General features: G+C 44.6%; 1 protein-coding gene across 5 annotated transcripts in view; it reads right to left on the bottom strand.

The window, feature by feature from the left end:
* Positions 1-318: 318 nt before the first annotated feature.
* ATP6V1E2 (ATPase H+ transporting V1 subunit E2) overlaps positions 319-23,943 on the bottom strand; it is a 28,555-nt gene continuing 4,930 nt past the window's right edge. Inside the window, exons 3-5 of one of the 5 annotated variants that reach the window (XM_082427889.1) lie at positions 18,318-18,625; positions 14,489-15,195; positions 319-9,000 (exon numbers count right to left, since the gene is read on the bottom strand). In XM_082427889.1, coding sequence (XP_082284015.1) covers positions 8,217-8,897 — 681 coding nt within the window. In that variant the 5' untranslated portion in view covers positions 8,898-9,000; positions 14,489-15,195; positions 18,318-18,625 and the 3' untranslated portion in view covers positions 319-8,216. Of the gene's footprint in view, positions 9,001-14,488; positions 15,196-15,542; positions 15,756-18,317; positions 18,626-23,943 lie in introns of all 5 variants that reach the window. The other 4 variants (XM_082427890.1, XM_082427888.1, XM_082427891.1 and 1 more) reach the window with 4 other exon arrangements.

Here is a 23,943-nt window from a genome sequence, read left to right as displayed (position 1 = left end):
TAACCTATAACGGAAAAGAATCTGAAAAAGGAAATATGTATGTGTATATTATATACACATATATAATACTGAATCACTTTGCTGTACACCTGAAACTAACACAACATTGTAAATCAACTATACTTCAATCAAAAAAAGAGAGAGAGAGAGAGAGAGATCAGAAGAGGTCAAGTGTCAGCAACACTGGGTGAAGCCAGCAGTGGGGAGCTGGGGGGCTGAGGAACCCCAGGGAACTGGGTCATCAGGCCCTGGTCCCTCATGTAACAGAAGGAGATGTGACTTGCCAGGGTCACACAACAGCCAGACAGAGTAGAAGTAAACCCAATCCAAAGCCCAAAGGAACCAGTCAAAGACCAGGCCCAAACTCCACAGAGCCAGGCTTCATTCATTCATTCAAGATATAACCAGTGCCATTCCAGCTTACCAGATCTTCCTGATGTCATGGGTCCAGACCCAGTACCCTGTCCCCAATCCCCACCCCCCTCCCGGGGGATCAGGTGACTCCCATGACTCAAGATGAAAAAGAAGTCACAGGCAAGGGAGAAGCTACCCCTCCAGAGAAACAAATCCAAACTCCAAAGCATCTAAAACAAACCAATGGGCTGAGTCCAGGGCCATGACAAGTCCAAGGATTCTAGAGCCCAGTGAGGAAAGCTTCCAGGAGGAGGAGTCAGCAAGAGGTATGACTTGAGTGGTCCAGAAGGATAGGTGTGCTATAAAGAGCTAAAAGAAAACCAAAAGATTCCATAGGTATGGTAATGCACAAGAAGTTAAGAGGGGGAGGGAAGCCTAGGTTTACAAATCCTGATGGCAGGGGAGGGTCCCTAGTAAGGAGAAAGGGAGGTGGAAGTGCTTGGATAGGGTAATTTCTGTAAACAGTACATTTAAGTGTTTGTCCTCAACTTGGAGTGGAAAGCATGGGATACCTGAATATTAGCAGTTCCTGCTGCTGAAGACAAAGGTAAAGGTAATGGTACTTTCTGTAAGGAAAAGAGATGCCATTGGCCCCAAATGCTATTTACAAAGGGCTTTTCAGGGGAAAAAAAAAAAGTCTTGCCTATAAAGAGACCTGTCCACTGGTCTGAGCTGATGATGAAGGGGTGTTTGTTTTCCTATTTCCATGCGATCTGTGGGGTTTCTTCTGAGCAAAGGAGAGGGGCAAATGCTGTGTTGGGGACCTAACAGAGAAGCAGGGACACAGTAAAATGAGGTTATGTCCCTTCCATGCTTGCAAGCCCTAAGTGGCTTCCCATCGTACTTAGAATAAATTCAGATCCCTTTAAGTGCCGCCCACAAGACCCCTGGGATCTGGCCCTGCCCCTTCTGTCTCACCGTCACTCGCCTGGTGAAGCCCCACTGACCTCCTCTCTGCTCCTCAAGCCAGCAGAGCTTTCTCCGCCTGGTGCCTCACACTGGGGTTCCCTCTGCTCAGAGCGTCCTTCCCTTCCGCCCCCTTCCCCCGACGCTGCTGTTTGCGTGGATGCCTCCTCCTCCTGCCTTAGGTGCACAGGGCCCTACCTGAGCAGAGGCCGCCGAAGGCCTCCCTGCCCATAACCTTTTACTTCTCCACAGCACTTAGATCAACTGAAGTCACCAGCTGTCTACTTGCCCAGTGTAGCGAGTGTCCCCTCCTGGGCCCTCAGCCCTCTCACTTGTGCCCACCATCCTCATCAGCAGGTTCCTTTGTAAAAGCTGGGGTCTTAACTGCCTTGTTCACTGAAAGAGATGCGGTGCCAGGCAGAGCGCCTGACATTGGTAACCAGCCAATAAATATTTGTGGAATGAATGAATGAATAAGAGGTCTGCTGATTTGAATGTAACTGAGTGAAAACCCAGAGCTCAAATTCCAAAGGAGAAAATAAGAATCTTTACACACTCCCTATTGCTTCCCTTTCTCCAACTGAGCCCCAGTGCAACTTGCTTCCACTTTCTCCTCTCCTCCCTCCCTCCCTCTCTTCTTTCTTTTACAGAGGTTCAGGAGCACCTGCTCTGGCAGGTGCTGTGTGGTGGGCCCACCTTCACACCCACTCTGCTCCCCAACATGCCCCCGGGGCCCTGACCTCATCCAGGACCCCAGTCTATCCCTGGGCCCCCTCAAGTCATATCCCTTATACAGTCACCCCCCGGCACCTCTTCTCTGTAGACCTACATTGTGACTGAGCCCTGAGGACAGAACACCCTGGGAAAGAGAAATGAAGGATTCTCCAAGGAACCAGCTATAGCCAAGTATTTGCTAACATATTTGTCCTGCTGGGAGCCAAGGTTTTGGAGCTTTTATACATTAAGTTTTTCATAAAAATGAATGACAACAACCCAGTCTTATCAGGTTTTTTGTTTGCAGTCCCAAGGGTCTTATTAGCTGGCTATGACCCAGGACTGCTTCCTTGCTTCCTTTGAGCCTCAGATTCAAATGAACATTTGGCTTTCAAGATCCCTTCATGTTCTAAATCTTGTGTGATCTTCGGGATGTGAATCCACTCAGGCTTGGTAACAGCCAGGAGTCATCAAACATCACCCTCTCTGGGCTCACCTCCCAGTGATAAGAAAAACATGTGCCCAATTCCATCACTCCACGGGTGTGCAAGAGAGGTGGTGAGCTGGGCCAAGGGTCTGCCAAGACTCTCTCTGAGCTGGGGATCCCTTCTGCTGCGTCTGCGGAGAGAAAGGAGTAGCCTGCCTTTTGGTGAAAGGGGTCCCGTCCTGCAGGAAAGGACCACAGGGTGAGCTGTGAGGTTGTGTGGGAAAGCTGGGGTGTTGTGAGAAAGTGAGGGTTTATCATACCTTAGAACAGAGCTTAGGAAGGTGAGGGCGGGAGGAGAGATTCAGCCTTTCCCAGCGTTGTCAATGACCAGGCATGATGTCAGAAACGAGGTAATGAACTGGGAGGGTACAGAGAAGGAGACAGGGGAGGGCAGAGGAAGGGGGCAAAGACTTGAGTATCTCCCTGGGGAGTTCAGTGAGGGGCTGCACTGGTTCCCCAGAGCCATGCAGGTTGGGGTTGGCCCAGCATAGGTCTGCTGACCCCCTTCCAGGGATCTTGGGACCCTAGGGACAGAGAGGAAGCCCTGCAGCATTTTCTGAGGTTTTAGCGCGTGCTCAAAGTATCCTTTCCATTTCTGGCTCTCCAGGCAGCTCAGGATCGGAATTAAATCTACGTTCTCCCTCCACCGAGTTATCTTTGCCGACAGCCTTCCTGGGGGGGGGGGGGAACGGGGGGGGCTGGCCTCAGTGAGGGGCAGGGCCTGGCTGCCCGATGTTCGGTTTCCCCCAGCCCTCCCCAGGCAGGGAGTGAGCCTGCAGAAGCAGGCTCGCCATAAGCACTGCCTGGGTCTGTGTCAGCAGCAAACAGCTTCCCTTGCACCTCGGGAGGAAGTGTTAATGAGGAGAGCGGTGGGGAAGGGTTGTGCCTGCCTGCGGTTGTGACAGTTTGCTCCTTTTGGCTCATGGGGACTGAGGAACTTACACAAGGAACACACCTTCTTGAGGGTAAGACAGTTAACGCTAATAAAGAATGTGTGTACATTTGTACCAGACAACTAACATAAAGGGCCCAGTGCAAACATTTCTAAAGCAAAGATCCCGACAGGGCTGCAGCTGCCAGAAGGGACAGGATGGTGACCAGCAGCCTACCCCACAGGTCTAGGGTGGCACTGGGAGCTACAGAAAGGTGAGGGCTAAGATTTGCCTCTCCATGGCTGAGGCCCCTAAGGACGACCCAGCCCATCCACAGCCCCCTGCCTTCACACCCAGGTCCAAAGCAAACCCCCTCCCGTTTGTTTCCCAGGGAGGGAAGGGATCCAATAAGCCCTGACTGAAGTGAGTCCTGCTTGAGTTCAGGCTCTACCCATCTGCAGCCTTCCCCCCAGGAGCAGTAGAGAGGGATTTTCTTGTCAAGAACCATCGCTGGGTTACAGGGCGGGCGTCCGTCCCCTGGTCCTCACCTCACATAACTGCCCTTTTCTATGGCACAATCCATGGTTGAAGAGAAAGCCTCCATCCAGAAACCAGAACCAGGCCGGGAATGAAGAATGTAACGAACATAAATGTCTGTTCAGACCCTACTACGTGCACACCCAGCGTCAGCACTAAAAGAACAAGGCAGCAGGGACCACAGAGAAGAATGAAGATACAGTCCCTACCAACAAAGATCTGTGTCGAAAAAGATGGGCCGAGTAGACAAAGCAGCTGACAGGAAATAAAGGCAATGCATGGAAAGTCCTCATCAACAGGGGCTGCGGTCCTGGTAGCCAGGAGCTAGGAGGGCAGGCTTGGTTCACCACCAGTTTTTGTTTTGCTGAGGGGACATTATGAGGGTGGAGACTGGAACCCACGGGGCTGAGAGGCTGAGGAGGAGGAGGCTGGGGAGAAAGAGTATCGGGCAGCTCTGGGAGAGAGACAAGTTTGGGAAAACAGAGAGGTGTTGTAAGTGCGACTGGGGGAAATTTTGTCCCACATGTACTGTGTAAAGCTCTCCTCAACTTCCCAGAAAACCTTTCATTAAAACTATTTTGCAGGGGAGATGAAGTAATGTCAATTCTGGGGACACGAATTATTGTCGGGGGCCCCAATAACGGATTGAGGCCAGCTCAGAGGGCCAGACCTGGGGTGGACCAGGGGGCTAGACACTCCTGGGTTATACAGCTTGAAGTGGGGTTCAAGTTCCCAGAATGGGAGGTGGCTGGGGGCTCAGGCAAGTGGGAAGGAAATGCTTTGCTGGGTCTGGAATGATGGCTGGGAGAGAAAGGGGGGGGATCTGAGGGGGAGTCCAGGGGGCCTTGTAAGATGGTGTGAAACTGTGATGGAAAGCCTCAAGCCCTGGACAAGTGAAAGGATTTATTGAGGTGGAAGGCAGGGAGGTGGGAGCGGATAGGACACAGGTCACTGATTCTGATCTCTTCTGGCCTGTGTATCAAAGAATTTGACCTACCTCACCAAAACGCTGGGGAGATTGTCATCTCTCAACTGGGCTGATAAACAGTTCCCCAACCAGGCCCCTGCCTGCAGTCTCTCCCTCCCTCCGATGTGTCCTCCACATACAGTGGCACTAGAATAATCTTTTAAAAGTCCAGCTCTCAGGGACTTCCCTGGCGGTCCAGTGGTTAAGACTCCATGCTTCCAGTGCAAGGGGTGTGGGTTCGATCCCTGATTGGGGAACTAAGATCCCGCATGCTGTGCGGTGCGGCCAAAAAACTTAAAAATAAATAAATAAATAAAGTCCTTCCATGACCCTGCATCACCTACACACGTCCCCCCACATCAGATTTCATCTAATTCCTGAGCAGGGCAGGAAGCACACGTAATCAGGCTTTGTCCATCTTTCCAGCCTCATCCATGTCACTTCCCTTCGCCCCTCACACTCCATCACACTGAACTACACACAGGTCCTCTAACACAACTTGCTTTTTCACACCTCAGGGCCTTTGCATATGCTCTCCCCACCCCATCCCCCACCTCTGCCTGAAGGTCTTTCCCAGCTCAACTGCCAACACCCCAGAGCGTTCTGTGAACCTCTCTCTCTACCTGCTACTGTATTTCCACAGTACGCTGAATACAGCACTTCCACATTGTATCATCACCATGTTATCATCTGTGTATGTGTCTATAATTAGTGAAAGGACAGGACCAGATGGTATTCTTTGCAGTCCAGGAGCTAGCACAGCACCTAGCTCATTGCTGGCGTTCAGAAATTTTTCAATGAATGAGGCAATTCACAACTCAAAAGGGCCCACAAAGAAGACAACCTTTAAGGAGTCTGTCCAGCTGACAAAGACTCCCTTTTCTCTTAGAACTGCCCCAGACACCAACTGGACTGTAGGTGGACATCTAATCTGAACTGGGACAAATGGATTCCTTCTAAGAAAAGAGGAACTGACTCCAAGAAAAGCAAATTTGTTTCTGGAACTACAACATGTAAACTCTGGGGACCATGCAAACTCCACCATTTAAAATGAACAGTAGAGGACTTTGCTGGTGGTGCAAGAATCCGCCTGCTAATGCAGGGAACATGGGTTCAATCCCTGGTCCGTGAAGATCCCACATGCTGCGGAGCAACTAAGCCCATGTGCTGCAACTCCTGAGCCCACGTGCCGCAGCTACTGAAGCCCAGCGCTCTAGGGCCTGTGTGCCGCAACTACTGAGCCCGCGTGCTGCAACTTCTGAAGCCCGCGCGCCTAGAGCCTGTGCTCCACACCAAGAGAAGCCACTGCAGTGAGAAGCCTGCACACTGCAAAGAAGCGTAGCCCCCGCTCGCCGCAACTAGAGAAAGCCCGCGCGCAGCAACGAAGACCCAATGCAGCCAAAAAAAAAGAAGATAAAATAAAAAAAGAGTATCAGTCCTTACGTTTAAAAAATAATTATAATAAAAAAATAAAATGGACAGTAGAAAAAGTCACTCCTTAAAAAAGAAAATGAACTAGCCATCTAGAGGACTTCAGAAAGCTTTCTGATGCCCAGTTCCAGCCCTCCCGTGAGATCATGACAGATTCCTGTCCCGAGCTTCTATGAGACACCCCTGTTTACTAATAACCTGCCTCCTACTCTGTGTTTGAGCTTCATGGGATTTCTGTTCCTTATAAATTCCTGACCACACAAGCCAACCTCTGCCCTTGGCAGAGTTGCCTGGGAGTTCTTTTCTTCAAAAAACTTCTATTTTAATACATAAATCACAGTCGGGCATAAATTAGACTTAAAATCACCATACACATGCAGAACCAGCTACATAATTTATGGGGCCCAGTGTAAAATGAAACTCTGGAATCCTTTGTTCAAAAAGTACAGTTAAAGGTACTAAAATACTTATAAAGCTTTTTATTTTCTTCTGCAGTCTCTCTTTTGGCTTGGCATGGTGTTTATTTGCTATGTAATATCTAAGTAAATAAAAATTACAATATAAAATCCTTAGCATGAATTTTATCATTTATCTTTATATTGTGCAATGCCCATATAGAGAATCACCACAATGACTCTATTTCTTGGCTTCTCCCAGAAGATGCATCCAGCTGGCCACAAGAGATGAGCCCAAGTCCCCCCCAGACACTGAGCTGTCTAATGGAGGACTCCATCAGGCACAGGATACTTTACAGGGCAAGTGCAGACCCTTATAAGTTCCTGAAGATCCCTCCCCGAGACTCAGGCCCAGCAACCTTGACAACTGCTGGGCCCTCCTTCCCACCAGCCCCCAGATCTATGTGTTGTACCGAGGCTGGGGTCAGGGAAGCCAAGCCAGGCATCTCCCATTCCAATAGGCTGGCTGATCCAATCCACAGGAGACAGGTGAACCCCAGGGTCTTTAAACCTCCACGTTGAGATGTGCCCAGTATCTGGTGGGTGAGAGACCCACGCTCACCAAGTCACCTGCTGAATGTGCCATGGAGCTGCCAACCTGAGCAGAGATGGCCACCATTATGCCCAGCCCTAAGATTCTACGGAGCATACAGACCCTCCCTGCATGCACACTGGGCCCTAACCAGGGGCAGAGGGCAGCAATGTGCACTAGTTGAGGGAAGGGAAGGCAGGGTCTTGGAGCACCAGGGCGCTGGGAAGTGGGTGGTCAAGAACCCATCCCAGGGAGATGGGTAGGCTGTGGGAATTAGTACTACATGTGAGCCAAGGTCCAAGTCCCTGACACATGCTCCAAAGTCCCATTGGACTTCACTTATAAAGCACACATGCAAAAATAAAATTAAGAATTTCCAGACGGTGGCTATAAGGCATTAGACCCCAAGTGCCGGGCTCTTCTGACATGGAGCTCTGTGTGACTGCACTCACCATACGCCCATGAAGTTGACCCTCTACACATGAAAAAGAGTTCTAGACCTTATAAAATAACATAAGAACAAGAAGCTGAGACAAAAGAAGAAAAACAAACTTCACATACATATTAAAGAGCTTTAGAACACCCAGACCCATAGGTCAAGAATACCATTCACATCTCAGTTGGAGGACAAGCTAAAGAGCAGATGTCTCTACTCCCTTCAACACAGACTGTAGAACTGACAAGAAGCTGTAGTATGTATAGATAAATTGGAAATAGGTTGCTAAGCATTAAGTCAGGCTTTATTCCAAAGCATAATGCCTTTAGCTAGTCAAAGGGTATTTCATGAAGATAGACTAATACCAGAGCAAAAAAGAGGAGGAGATATTACTGGTTTCCTTTGTCCTAATAACTCATGCTTTTGGGGCTTAGAAGTTCAACATGAGCTTCACTTCCTAGAGGCTTATATAAAGAACTTCCTGTTGGCACTGGCTCCAAACAAGGCCTTTCGTATTTCTGGCATCTTTTGCCAGGATAAGAGATCCAGTCGACTTTCCAGAGTATTGGAAACCATTATTCTCTGATCACCACTGTAGACCTCCACACCTCCAGCCGCATCTGTAGCCAGTTGCACCTCTCTGTCAACTTGGACTTCCACACGTTTGTGGGAGACTGTCATGTATTGAGGGATGGCTTTTTGCACTGCAGCCTCCACCAGGAGGAGGTCCTGTGGCCTGCAGCGTACAATCACCACAGGCTCCAGCAGTCGGAGCAGACCCTGGAGCACTAGTTTATCCAGCAGCCCCTGGTAAAATTCTGGGTCTGCCACAATCCTGCTGAGTCTCAGCTTTGCATCATTCAGCAACTCTGAGATGAGGTCGTTTCGGGCTCTCAGGACTTTCAGCCTTGCCTGATTCCTCATGGTAGACATCTGGATTTTCTTCTGCTGCTCTATCTGCTTCTCTTTCTTCTCATAATACTCCATAATCTTCAGTCGTTGGGTTTGCACAAGGCGTCCTTTCTCAATGTTGAACTCTTCCTCAGCCTTGGCATCTATTTCTTCTGCCTTCTCATTGGCTTCCTGCTCAATGAAAGCCATCATGTGCTTAATCTGCTTCTGCACATTGACATCACTCAGGGCCATGGCTGCTCCTGGAAAGGGAGGTGGAGGGAGAACTGGTGGACTCTCTGGTTCCTTTGACTTAGGGCAGAGTTTCAGGAGTGTCTCCAGAGTTCCACGTTCTGAGCTGTGGAATGCATGAGGGGAGGAAGGATATAGTCAGAGTCCAAAGGGAAGGATCATGGAGACCATCTATTCATGAATCATTTGACAGATGAGGAAACTGAAGCCCAGAGAGGGAAAGCAGCCTGTCCAAGGTCATACCCTAGTAGAACAGAGACCAAAACCTGGGTTCCCAGAGTTCCATTTCTACTACACTCACCACCTTTTTGTCATCAAATAATAATGAGATGATCAGGGCAGACCTCCAGAAGATTTCTAGTCAGCAATGACTCAATCACAGATAGCAAGTGGAGAGAATGGAAATGCCAAATTAATACAAAAATGGAAAGTGTAGGCACATTTTGGGTTGGAGAGGGCTGGAGAGAGTCATAAGAAACTTGTGGTTAAACAGGAAGGTTGCCTTGAAGCAAAATCCAGGAAGGTTGCCTTGAAGCAGAAAGATTTTTAGAGCCTCAAATGATACAAAGAGACAGAAAACTCATAGGCAGATGGTGGCATCCTGGAGAGAACTGCGAGGTGGGAGGGGTTGAAGGTAGTCTTTTAACTGGAAGTGGTTTCCAAACCTAGATGTACATATGAATCACCTAGGGGACTTTTCAGAAATACAGCTTTCCAGGCCCCACTCCAGACTACTGAATTAGAATTTCTGCCAGTAGGGTCTGGGAATCCATATCTTAAAAAGGACTCCCTGGACCCTCCTATACTGTTGGTGGGAATGTAAATTGGTGCAGTCACTATGGAGAACAGTATGGAGGTTCCTCAAAAAATTAAAAATAGAGTTGCCATATGATTCAGCAACCCCACTCCTGGGCATATATCCAGACAAAACTATAATTTGAAAAGATACATGCACCCCTATGTTCATAGCAGCACTATTTACAATAGCCAAGACATGGAAACAACCTAAATGTCCATCGACAGATGAATGGATAAAGAAGATGTGGTATATATATATATATACAATAGAATATTACTCAGTCATAAAAAAGAATGGAATAATGCCATTTGCAGCTACATGGAGGGACTCAGAGATTATTGTACTAAACGAAGTAAGTCAGAAAGAGAAAGACAAATACCATTCGATATCACTTATATGTGGAATCTAAAATATGACATAAATGAACTTATCTACAAAAAAGAAACAGACTCACAGACATAGAGAACAGACTTGTGGTTGCCAAGGGGTAGGGGGTGCGGGGGAGGGTTGGATTGGGAGTTTGGGACTAGCAGATGCAAACGATTATATATAGAATGGATAAACAATACAGTCCTATTGTATAGCACAGGAAACTATATTCAATATCCTGTAATAAACCATAATGGAAAAGAAAAAAAAAAGACTCACTGGGATGCTTAATGAGCCCAGGAAAATGATATATGAAAAAAATAAGACTAGCAATAAAGAGGTGGAAAATATTAAAAAGGACCAAACAGAAAATTTAGAGCTAAAGAATATAATAACTGAATTGAAAAATTCACTAGAGGTGTTCAACAACAGACTTGATTATGGAGAGGAAATAATCAGCAAACTCGAAGACAGGCCATTTGAAATTATCTATTATTGTTGGAGAAGCAAATTTTTTTTAAAGTGAAGAAAGCCTAAGAGACATACGGAACACTATCAAGTGGATTAATATATGTATTATGCAAGCCCCAGAAGGTGAAGAGACAGAAAGAAAGGAGCAGAAAGCTTATTTGAAGAAATAATGGCTCCAAACTCCCCAAGTCTGAGGAAGGAAATAGACATCCAGATTCACAAACAAAAATGAGAAAGGAATCAAATCATGTCACTAAAACAAATCAGTGAAACACAAAGACATCAAGCGAGGGGCAAAAAAAGCTACAAAACAGACAGAAAACAATGAACAAAATGACAATAGCACATCCTTCTTTATAAGTAACTATTTTAAATGTAAATTAAACTCCCTAGTCAAAAGCTATAGAGTGGCTGAATAAATTAAAAAAAAAACAATATCCAATTATATGCTGTCTACAGGAGACTCACTTTAGGTTTAAGAACACACATAGGCTGAAAGTGAAAGGATGGAGAAAGATATTCTGTGCTAAAGGTAACCAAAAGAGAGCAGGAGTGGCCATACTTATATCATATAAAATATATTTTAAGTCAAAAACTGTCATAAGAGTAAAAGAAGGACATTTTATAATGATGAAAAGGTCAATTCACTAAGAAGATATAGTAACTATAGATATATATGCACCCAACATCAGAGTACCCAAATATATAAAGTAAACATTAACAGAACTGAAGGGAGTAATAGTCAGGAACACAGTAATATTAAAAGATGTCACTATCTCACTTCCAATAATGAATAAACTATCCAGAGAGAAGATCAATAAGGAAACAGAGGACTTTAACAATGATATAGATCAAATAGACCTAACAGACGACATAGCAAAATAGTCCACCAACAGCAGCAAAACACACATTTTTCTCAAGCACAGTTTTAACACTCTCCAGCATGGATTACATGCTAGGTCACAAACAAAGTCTTAACAAACTTAAGAAGACTGAAATCATACCAAGTATCTTTTCTGACCACAATGGAATTAAGCTAGAAATCAGTAGCAGAAGGAAAAATGGAAAACACAAATCTGTAGAAATTAAACAACACGCTCTTGAACAACCAATGGATCAAAGAAGATATCTAAAGGGAAATTAGAAAATATCTTGAGACAAACAAAAATGAAATACACATACCAAAACTTGGGATGCAGCAAAAGTGGTACTAAGAAAAGTTTATAGTGGTAAAAGCCTACATCTAAAAAGAAAGATTTCAAATAAGCAACTTAACTTTATATATTAAGGAACTAGGAAAAGAAAAACTAAGCCCAAAATTAGCAGAAGGAAGGAAATAATAAAAATTAGGGCAGAAATAAATGAAATAGAAAAATGGAAAAAAATCAATGAAACTAAGAGTTAGCTTTTGAAAAGATAAAACTGACAACCTTTAGCTAGACTAAGAAAAAAAGAGAAGACTCAAATATATAAAATCAGAAATGAAAAAGAAGACATTATACTGATGCCACAGAAATAAAAAGCATTGTAAGAGACTACTCTGAACAACCATACACCAACAAATTGGAAAACCTAAAAGAAATGTATAAATTCCTAGAAACATACCACCTACCAAGACTGAACCATGCAGAAATAGAAAATCTGAACATATCTATAACTAGTAAGGAGATTGAATCAGTAATCAAAACCTCCCAACCAAAAAAAAAAGCCCAAGACCAGATAGCCTCAAAGGAGAATTCTACAAAAATTTTTTAAAAAATTAATGCCAACTCCTGAAAACTCTTCCAAAAAGCTGAAGAGGCGGGAACCCTTTCAAATTCATTTTAAGAGGTCAGCATTACCCTGATACCAAAGCCAGAAAGACACTACAAGAAAAGAAAACTGTAAGCCAATATCCCTGATGAACACAGATGCAAAAATCTCAACAAAATATTAGCAAACTGAATTCAATAGCACATTAAAAGAATTATACATCATGACCAAGTGGGATTTATCCCTGGAATGCAAGGATGGTTCAACATACAAAAATCAATCAATGCGATACACCACATTAACAGAAAGAAAGACAAAATCACATGATCATCTCAGTAGATGCAGAAAAGGCATTTGACAAAATTAAACACCCTTTCATGATAAAAAAAACAGTCAACGAACTAGGAATAGAAGGAAATTACCTCTATATAATGCAGGTCATATATGAAAAGTGCACAGCTAACATCATTCATACACAACAGTGAAAAACTGAAAGCTTTTCCTCTAACATCAGGAATAAGGCAAGGATGTCCACTCTTGCCACTTTTATTCAACATAATATTGAAAGTCCTAGCTACAGCAATTAGACACGAGAAAGACATAAAAGACATCAAAATTGGAGAGATACAAAATCAACATATAAAAAGCAATTGTTTCTATACAATAAAAATGAATAATCCAAAAGGAAAATTAAGAAAACAATTCCATTTACAATATCATCAAAAAGAACAAAATACGAGGAATAAATTTAACCAAGGAAGCTAAATACTTGAACACTAAAAACTACAAATCACTGCTGAAAGAATTTAAAGACACAAATAAATGGAAAGACATCCCATTCATACTACTCAAAGTGATCTACAAATTCAGTGTTATTCCTATCAAAGTCTCAATGGCATTTTTTGAAGAAATAAAAAAAAATCCTAAAATTCATGTGAAACCACAAAGAACCCTGAATAGCAAAAACAATCTTGAAAGAGAACAAAGCTGGAGGCTTCACACTCCTAACTTCAAAATATATTACAAGCCTACAGTAATCGAAACAGCATAGTACTAGCAGACAGATAGACCAATATAATAGAATAGAGATCCCAGAAATAAACCCACACAAGTACAGTAAAACAATCTTCAACAAGGGTGCCAAGACTACACAATGGGAATAGTCTCTTCAACAAATGATACTAGGAAAACTAAATATCTCATGCAAAAGAATGAAATTGGACCCTCATCTTACATCATATACAGAAATCAACTCAAAATGGATTAAAGACTCCCATATGATCCAACAATCTCACTTCTGGATATTTATCCAAAAGAACTGAAAACAGGATCTCAAAGAGATATTTGCATTCCCATGTTCATTGGAGCTTTAGTCACAATAACCAAGAGGTGGAAACAACCTAAATGTCTATTGATGATTGAATGGATAAAGAAAATGTTGTATATACATTGAATGAAATATTATTTTGCCTTAAATATGACAAGGAAATCCTGTCATATGCTACATAATGGATAAACCTTGAGGACATTATTATGCTAAGTGAAATAAGCCAGCCACAGGAAAAATACTGCATGATTACACTTAAATGAGGTATCTAAAGTAGTCAAATTCATAGGATCAGAAAGTAGAATGATGGTTTCCAGGGGCCAGGTGGAGGGGAATTAGAAAGTTGTGTTTAATGGATATAAAGTTTCAATCATGCAAGGTGAAAAAGAGATCTGCTATACAACAGTGTGCATACAGTTAATACTGTACTGTACACTTAAAATTTTGTTAAGAGGGTAGATTTCATGTTATGTGTTTTTTACAATTAAAAATAAAAAAGAATGCTGTCCCAGAAAGATGCACCATTCACCAAGCTTGGTGGAAAAACAACCCCGTGTTTGTGACAAAGACCAAGACTTCGGGTTCAACCTTACAAACTGTCATTGGACGTTAAAAAGAAAATGATTTAGCCCACCCATTCCCCATTATTTTAGGATGTAATTTTTCTTAAACTGCACTTTTGTAAATAGAGCAAAACATTCTCTGCTACTAAATAAGACAAGTCCATTAAATATGCTTTAAAAAAAAGGGCTCCCGGGGTAACCCTGCTAATCACCAGCTTTGGAAGCCACCATGAATGAAAGCAGAGAGAGTAAGAGATGAAGGAAGCCCCAGGTTAAGTGTGTAAAGGAAAAAATGTACCAGACAAATCCTTACCAGTCCGCTGCCAAGGGCCAGCCTTTGCTCTGGCACCGGGCGTCTGTAGGCAGAATGTGGAACTTGGAACACGCACTGGAACCTGGCACTGTTGCTTCCTTCTTTCTGCAGACCCTCACAGTTTGACCAGGCAGCTTGAATCCAAAGAGCCAGACTGTCACTGGGGCAGGCGGGCCAAACCAGCCAAAAGGAGGCCAAGAGGAATTTCCTTGGCACAGAGGCCTCAGCTGGGGGCTACGCTTGCATGCCCAGAATCTCAATTAAGTTGGCACATGGTGGGCTTCAGCTCTGGGGTGGGCTCACCTTAACCAAGCTCTCAGAAACAGATACGTATGTGAACCCAGGCAGCCAGTTTATTAAGTTACTAGTGAAAAATACAGCTGTCATGTTGGCAGGTCATGGCCCTCTTTTCCTGTATGTGAGTCGCATGGGAAGCCAAATCCAAAGGTTGTTTTAGTGAGAAACCAGAGCAAGCAAAACTTGCCAGACAGTCTGTAGGAATACCACACCAGCCACAGGGGCTGGCATGCTCTGGTCCATCAGGGAGGACATCCTCTCCAAGCCCAAACAGGGCTTAAGGAGGCATCGCCGGCTTCCACAGTATGGTTGCTGGAGTAAGACTGCTGGAATTCAGATCCTACTTCTGCACTTAACATTTGTATGACTTTGGGAAAGCAGCTCATGCCTTGAAGCCTCAGTTTCTCCATCTGTAAAATGGAAATAATAATAGCATGCACATCATAGGATTATTGTGAGGCTTAAATGAAAGAAGTGAATGTTTAGCACACTGCTAAGCACAAAGTTAATCTTCACACTTGGTAGTTACTGTCATCATCAGCATCACTAGTACTACTACTACTATATTATTACTAGCTCTTCTCCTCCGCTTTAAACCTCATCACAGTCACTCTTTTTGTGTACAGAGTACTTATGAATGATTTGATTTCCACTCCCTAAAATAAGTGGAAACACATCCTAGTCTTGCTTCCTTATATTAAAATTAGTAGCCCTGCATGGAGTTTGGGGACCTCCCAGCACTTCATGGCACATTCACCCGTGGTCTCAGGTGGCCAGCCATATCCTTGGTGATGGTAGGTGAAGTCCTGGAATTCCAGGGCTCTTGGGCTGAGGCTGGGGTAGAGTCATCCCACAGCCTGTCACAGTCTCTGAATCTGCAGTCCTGAGTTCTCAAGCTTCTCCTGTGACTCCCACTTCTACTCAGTCTATCAGTGCTGGGACTTGAAGGCAGCTGCAGGGTGGGGCAGGGCTAAAAGTCAGGAATTGAACAAGTAAGTGTCTCTGCAGGAACTCAGGTGCCCGAGTAATGTGTCTGGCAGATGTAACTTCCAGTCTGTCTGGGATGGGGATTATGAGCCCACTTGAGCCTGTGGCTTGAACAAAACAACAAAACGAACTAAGAAATGTGAAACACACGTCTGCTCTTGCATGAGGGCACAGGATTCTCCACTCAGATAAGGCAGGCTTGCACTGTAAGTGGCATCCACCCCGCCCATGTTTGGGGCTGGGGGCAGATCTAGAGCTCTCCAAGACAGTCTTACTCCCATAAACTATTCAGTACTAGGGTTTCTTCATTGCCCCCCAGACACATCAGGCTCAGTCCTACCTAACAGCTCTTGATCATACAGTTCTCTCAGCTACAATGCCTTCCTCTGCTTCTCTCCACTTACCTAAATCCCACCTACATCTTCAGCCCAGTTTGAGCCCCACTACCTCCTTGACCTCTGGACTCCTCCTCAAAATGACAGCATGGCCTATTTTCCAGATATAATTCAGAGCTGGATTTGGAGTCTTCTGATGCTCTAGTTACCTTCCTTCCTCCAGGAAATTCCTTGAGGACAAGAATCTCTTTCTCTAGCAGGGGCTGGATGCAGACAGGCACTGGTTAAACATGAATTGATTGGATTAAGGCCCTGAGGCTGGGGCAGGGGGAGTACTTCTTTTTTATTGTGAAATGTAACACACATTCAGAAAAGTGTATGGCTTAATGAATTATTATGAGGCAAATATCCTGTAACCAGCACCCAGGTCAAGCAGCAGGACATTGCCAGCATCCCCAGAAACCCCTTCTTATGACCTTAGGGAAGAAGACATTTCAAAACTGATGATTTTGTATTTGTAGGCATAAGAGGCGTTCTTAGAGGAAGTGTGGGCTTGGAAATCTCTCTTCCCCGGCCTTACCTGTGTGATCTGGTGTGCACCTTGGGGAATCCTCATCACCATTAGAGGGAGGAAGGGGTGGCAGGCATGCTTGGTGGGCAAAATGTGTCTGTCACCCTGGAGCCCTGCCCAGACCCTGAAGCAACTGTTCCTCATTCTAGCTGAGATTTGTGAGTAAGTCTGAGGGTGGATGTGTCTGGGTATGGGCTCCGTAACCCTGGCTGAAAGAGAAGCAGCACCAAATCAGGGCCTCCAGACACTTAGAGATTACAGAGTGAGGAAGGGAAGGGGCTTTCCAGAGCTTGGAGCATGGGGCAACTTGCAGGGCCCAGAAGTGGGTGAGGAAATTTAGAATACTAAATTTAAATACTAAACATGTGCGAAGGGGGACTTCCCTGATGGAGCAGTGGTTAAGACTCCATGCTCCCAACGCAGGAGGCCGGGGTTTGATCCCTGGTGCGGGAACTAGATCCCACATGCATGCCGCAACTAAGAGTTCTCATGCCACGACTAAGGAGCCGGCGAGCCGCAACTAAGAAGCCTGCGAGCCGCAACTAAGTAGCCCACCTGCTGCAACTAAGGAGCCCACTGGCCTCAACTAAGGAACACACATGCCGCAACTAAGGAGCACACATGCCACAACTAAGGAGCCCGAGAGTCACAACTAAGGAGCCCACCTGCCGCAACCAAATAAATAAATTAATTAATTAAATATTTATAAATAAATAAATAAACGTGGGAAGGGGGCATTCCCTTTTCTGTCTTTCAACAAATATTTGTTGAACATCTACCATGTGCCAGGCACTGTGTAGGCACTGGAGATAGAGAACAAGCAGACACCAGCCCACCTCCCAAGCCTACGACGTCATGAAGGAGATGAACAGGTAAACAGGAAATCACACTACAGTGTGATCTGTTAGGAATCAGCAGTTCCAAGAAAGCTAAGCAAATGAAGGGATCCAATCCCTGAAACCCCCTCCCAAGCTCACCATGGGCTTTTATAATGAACTGCTCTGCAACCAGGTAGACCATGTAGTGGGTGGTTTGAGACACACCATTAGTGACCACACATGTTTTAACTGGAGGCAGGTCAGCTGGAAAAGGTTAGCAAGTAGACAGTACTCATGAAGGAGAATTTATCCAAATAGGCAAGAATCGATCAAGCTGTGATGGATACCTGACTTGAAGCAATGCCTTGGGGTTTCCAGAGAGGACTTTGGTTCAGAAATATGGAAAGGTACCTGCACCCAACATGGGATGGGATAAAAGCCAGGAGAGTACACAGGCTGTGTGGCCGCAGGCTTCAGCTGAAGGAGTCGTCCTCTGAGCAAGGGGTCAAGCTGGGAGGGAGAAGTACAGATGGGCACTGAAGAACAAACAATTCTGAGAAGCAGGAAGAGAGAGTGAGATCGTCTAGACAGGGAGAACACTGTGGGCAGAGACACCGTGCTGGGAATGTGTAGGAGGTCTGAGTGCAGAGAACAGATTGGTGTGGCAGCAGCAGACAGGCCTGCAGTGGCAGTGGGAGTGAGTGATGTCTAGAAAGACGGAGTTCAACTGGGGAAGGTTTGAAATGTCAGACTGAGAGCTGGGACGTTAGGTTAAGGAGCCCTATCAAAGGCTTCTCAGTAGGGATGTAACTTGGCCATACCTGGGTTTAGAAAGATTAGCCTGGTGGTGGTAGAGGCAGGAGAGCCTGGCGGTAAGTAAATCCCAGGTCGAGACTGCATGGATGAGGGCTTCGACACGAACACGAGATGGAAGGAGATGTGGTACAAGAGCCGGCAGGTTTGATGACTCAGGGACCGGCCCTGGCAGCACCTGCTGCAGCTCCACCCACAGGGATGAGCTGCTCAGCTCAGCTCAGCGTGAAGATGTGGGAAAGCGGGTGTGATGCACCCTGCTCCCTCCGGAGCCAGCTGGGGGGAGAGAAAGCAGCAGCCAGAGAGTTCATGTGGTCTGAAAGTAAAAGGAGACACCCAGAGCGGAAATCAGAGAAGTGTCCACAAAGCTTTATCTCTGCTTCAATTGCTGATAACTAAGGGGCCACACACAGTTTTAATCTAAGAACTCCATCCCAGTGGCAAAGCAGGCTTTGGTTGGGGTTGGAGAAAGCTAATGCCCACTAGAGCCAGGCAGGGTCAGAAACATTTCTCCCCAAATAATTTACATTAAGAATTCACAACTTAGGGCTTCCCTGGTGGCACAGTGGTTAAGAATCCACCTGCCAGGGCAGGGGACACGGGTTTGATCCCTGGTCCAGGAAGATCTCACATGCCGCGGAGCAACTAAGCCCGTGCGCCACAGCTACTGAGCTTGTGCTCTAGAGCCCGCGAGCCACAATTACTGAGCCCACGTGCCACAACTACTGAAGCCCGCGCGCCTAGAGCCTGTGCTCCGCAACAAGAGGCCACTACAATGAGAAGCCCGCGCACTGCAATGAAGAGTAGCCCCCGCTCGCCACAATTAGAGAAAGGCCGCACGCAGCAACGAAGACCCAACGCAGCCAAAAAAAATAAATAAAATAAACAAATTTATATATATAAAAAAAAGAATTCACAACTTGATTTCTCCTTTTCAAACATCTGCAGGAAGGTTACTTCAAAGGAGTCAAGTTCCCCCCAAGAGCAATTTGCCACAAAATGCATAGCTAAAGGTTTTCAGTGGTGGTTCCCCCCACATGCAAAAAAAAGGCCCTTCTGTTTCATCCCTGCCTAAAGGGCCCAGGCTTCTGCTGCCTTTTGGAAAAGGGGACTTGGGGGGCACAAGATCTGATATTTTAGAGAAGCCGGAAATCCCATTTGAAAAGTAAAATCCATTTATCTTTTTTCTTTGTCTTATTGTGATAAAATATACGTAAGTTTTTTATCAGTTTAACCACTAAGTAATGTTCAGTGGCATTAAATATATTCACATTGTTGTGCAATGGACATCTCCAGAACTCTGTACCCATCAAACACTAACCCCCATTCCCTCCTCCCCCTAGTCCCTGGCAACCACCATGCTACTTTGTGTCTATGAATTTGATAATTCTACGAACCTCATATAGGTGGAATCATTTAATATTTGTCCTTTGTGACTGACTTATTTCGCTTGGCATAATGTCTTCAAGATTCATCCATGTCATAGCACTTGTCAGAATTTCCTTCCTTTATAAGGCTGAATAACATTCCATTGTATGTACATATCACATTTTGTTCAGTCATCAATGGACATTTGGGTTGCTTCCACCTTTCGGCTATTGTGAATAACATTCCTCTGAATGTGGGTGTACAAATATCTGTTCAAGTCTCTGCTTTCAATTCTTTGGGGTACTTACCTAGAAGTGGAATTGCTGGATCATATGGCAATGCTGTTTACTTTTTTGAGGAAACTGCCATACCATTTTCCCCAGTGGCCGCACCATTTTATAATCTCACCAGCAATGCAACAAGGGTTCCAATTTCTTCACATCCTCACCAATTTTTGTTATTTTCTGGTTTTTTGATAACAGCTTTCCTAATGGGTGTGAGGTGGTACTCATTATAGTTTTGATTTGCATTTTCCTAATGATTAGTGATGTTGAACATCTTTTCATATGCTTATTGGGCATTTACATATTTTCTTTGGAGAAATGTCTATTCAGGCCTTTTGCCCATTTTAAAAATCAAGTTGTTTTTGTTGTTTAGTTGTAGGAGTTCTTACAACTTTGTGGTCCTGAGCACTCAACTCCAGCTGCCAGCCAGGTAGCCACTCAGCAGAGCCCCTAGAGCAGGGTTTTTCAAAGTGTGGGCCGTGAAACCAAATGGAATAGAAAACCCAGAGTTCATTACAGGTAGTAAGTTTAAGTGTTGTTTTGTCAAACTTTTGTTAAATATATGATATATACGTACATACGTATTCTGGTTCACAATGAAAATGTATGGGTTACTGTGATTTGCCGTACAAAACATCTGGAAAACACTGACTTCAAGTGAATCCACCCTCCTTAGAAAACAACCATCGTTACTGAACTGAGTAACGTACTGAGCCTGCGCCCTAGAGTCCACGAGCCACAACTACTGAGCCCGCGTGCCACAACTACTGAGCCCGCGTACCACAACGGCGCCTAGAGCCTGTGCTCCGCAACAAGAGAAACCACCCTAATGAGAAGCCCACGCACAGCAATGAAGACCCAACGCAGCCAAAAATAAAAATTAATTAATTAATTTTTTAAAAATTATTTCACTATCATTGTAAAGGGAATGACAGTTAGTCCTGCCCCAATGACATCTGCTGGAAATTCCTATCTTTAACTGAAGGTCTCAGGAATGCGGAGTTTAGGATACAGCTATGGTGTTTTTTGTTTTGTTTTATTCCATTAGTCTTTTTCTCTTTAGTTTGGATATTGCTATGTCTTCAATGTCACAGGTACTTTCTTCTACAGTGTCCAGTCAGCTGTTAAGCTCAGTCAGTGAATTTTTCATTTCAGGTATTGTATTCTTAAACTCTAGAAGTTCGATTTGGTTCCTTTTTTTTTTAATTTATTTATTTTTGGCTGCATTGGGTCTACGTTGCTGCGTACGGGCTTTCTCTAGTTGTGGCGAGCGAGGGCTACACTTCGTTGGGTTGTGTGGGCTTCTCATTGTGGTGGCTTCTCTTGTGTCCCCTGCATTGGCAGGCAGATTCTTAACCACTGCACCACCAGGGAAGCCCTTGGTTCCTTTTTATATCTTCCATTTCCTTCCTCCCCATGTTCACATTTTCCTTTAAATCTTTGGGTTTATTTCTAATTCCTTTTTAAGTCTTTGCCTGCTAATTCCATTACCTCTGTCATTTCTGGGTTTGCTTCTATTGACTGATTTTTCTGGTTACAGTTCTCTATTCTTTACATATCTAGTGATTCTTGACCTTCTGAAATTTATGTTGTTTAATGTCTTTATTTTGTTGTTGTCCTTAAAAAAATGATGAAATTTGTTTTGCTCAGCAGTTATCATAATAGTGGATAAACTCGTTCTATACGAGGCTTGGGGGTCTAGAATTGCTTTTACTTTAGGGCTAATTTAGCCCTTATACTAATGCATAACCCCTCTGGAGTTTCTACTGATTTCTCTGGACACTCAATAGGTCTCTTCACATTGGCTGGTTGAAACTCAAACATCCCCCAGCCCTGTGTGAGCCCTGGGAACCAATCAGCTCATGTTCCCTGGCAGTTCTTTGCCTACGATGGTGGAGTTTCACTCTATGCATGAGCAACTTAGTATCAGCAACAGACTCAAGAGGACACTCCCTCCTCTCTGGTACTCAGCCTTGAAAAGTCTCCTCAGCTATCTCCTCAGCTGTCTCTTCGACTCAGCAAGACCACCATGGTCAACTTTGGTTCCCCCTTACTGTGCTGCAATTCAGAAAGTACTTCCAGCAGAAAAGGTAATAGTAGAGCTTGCCTCATTTGTTCCTTTCTTTCAGGAATCACAGTCCTGTGCTATGTTCAATATCTGAAAACAGTGATTTCATATATTTTGTGCACGTTTTGAATTGCTTACATTAGGAAGGTATACAGGTTGAACATGTCCCTGCAAAATTCATATGTTGGAACCTAATGCCCAAAGTAATGGTCTTAATAGGGGCCTTCGAGAGGTGAGTAGGTCATGAGGGTAGAGCCCTCATGAGTGGGATTAGCGCCCTTATAAAAGAGGCCCAACAGAGTCCCTTTGCCCCTTCTGCCATGTCTGCAACCCAGAAGAGGGCCCTCCCCAACCATGCTGGTACCCTCATCCTGGATTTCCATCCCCCAGAACTATGAAAAATAAATTTCTGTTGTTTATTAGCTACCCAGTGTGTGGCATTTTGTTATAGCAGCCCGAATGGACTAAGACAGATGTAGGTCTGATAGAAGTGGGAATCTCTGCTCCCACTGCGTGAAGCACATTCAATATAGTGATCCATTCCTCCAACCTCTTCTCAAGAGGCTGCGGTGCAAGGAACAGAAGCTGTCAGTGGCTAACTGAACAGAAAAGGAACCTCCAAGGATCATGCATAGCACACAAGATAGTGGGCAGGCTAGAAAAGCTGCTCAAGACTGTCTTCACAGGAACCACGCCCAACACACACCTCAGGACCTGCTCTGATGAGAAAAATACTTCTGGTATCATTGCTGCCACCAAATTCTAGATAGTCAGTGTGTACAGCAGTCACTTCTGCACCAGGAACTCAGTTACACCACAACCAACACCACCACCCACCTTATGAACCACTTCCTGTGTTTAGTACTGAGTTGTGTACCCAACACTAAAGCTGCAACCTCCAGAAAGTGTGCCCTGTATTTAACTCTAGTCACTTCAGCTCTTGAGTCTGACAATGAAAGCAGGAGTCTGTAACTTTCGGCTTCCATAAGGGGTGATCTTTTCTTCCTACCACGACTTACAAAGTGGAAGATTTCCCAAATTCAAAATGTGCTTATAATACTCAGTGACCACAACATCCACTATGCAAGAACAATCATAAATGAGTCTTGGATAGTTTTCTGGCACTCTTAGTACTGAAGCCGGGAATAAAATCATTAATTTCATTTCTGGAAGAGGGATCTATGATCCAGCCTCCTTTGGACCTTTTAAGAGGTGGTCACTCCCAGATCATATGAGTATTCTGCACCAGCAACCTCTAAAGAAGTGTCCTTTTCATGATTCAGCAATGGTGGCAATGCCATCAGTTATAATGACTGGTCTCCTGACCTAGGCTGCAGCAAAAGATAGTTAGAAATGAAGATCGGAAAACATTATTAAAGATGCTTGAGCCCAAATTCTCAGAGGCTGGTGTTTACTTCTGAGTTCCTGGTATGTAATGAACTGGAAAAAAGAGATCTAGATGCATTCTAGAAACATAACTAGAAATGAAAAACAAGTGAGCCAGACTTATTGGATTTTTTTTATCATTCTGATCATTAGGAACCATTGACCTTTAAGAAACTGCTGCAGTGTTTAAGCCATTAGTATCTTAGCTAAAAAATTGTGCAATGTATATTACATCTGAGCCCTAAGAGAAAAGGATGCAGATGGGAGGTTTTAGTGGCGGGAAGGAAAAGAGGAATAGGTATGGCACATAGCATGATGCTATGAAGGTGGGACAGGTGGAGTCTGGGAAGCAAGAGAGCCCTGGGGAATGAAGAGTCTGCAGTCTGAAAAGAGAAAAGAAGCTTAACTGAAGAGCAGAGGGGACGGGGTAAAAGGATGATAACCACTTTACCTCCTTACCAGTAACTCTAAGAAGGAAATTTCAAGGGGGGAAAGTGTACCTACTATCAGCCAAGAATTAGGGATTCA

This window comes from Balaenoptera physalus (genome assembly GCF_965194825.1).
Source record: "Balaenoptera physalus genome assembly, chromosome: 15".
In the NCBI taxonomy this organism is placed as follows: Eukaryota; Metazoa; Chordata; class Mammalia; order Artiodactyla; family Balaenopteridae; genus Balaenoptera; species Balaenoptera physalus.
This window is presented reverse-complemented; position numbering and strand designations above follow the sequence as displayed.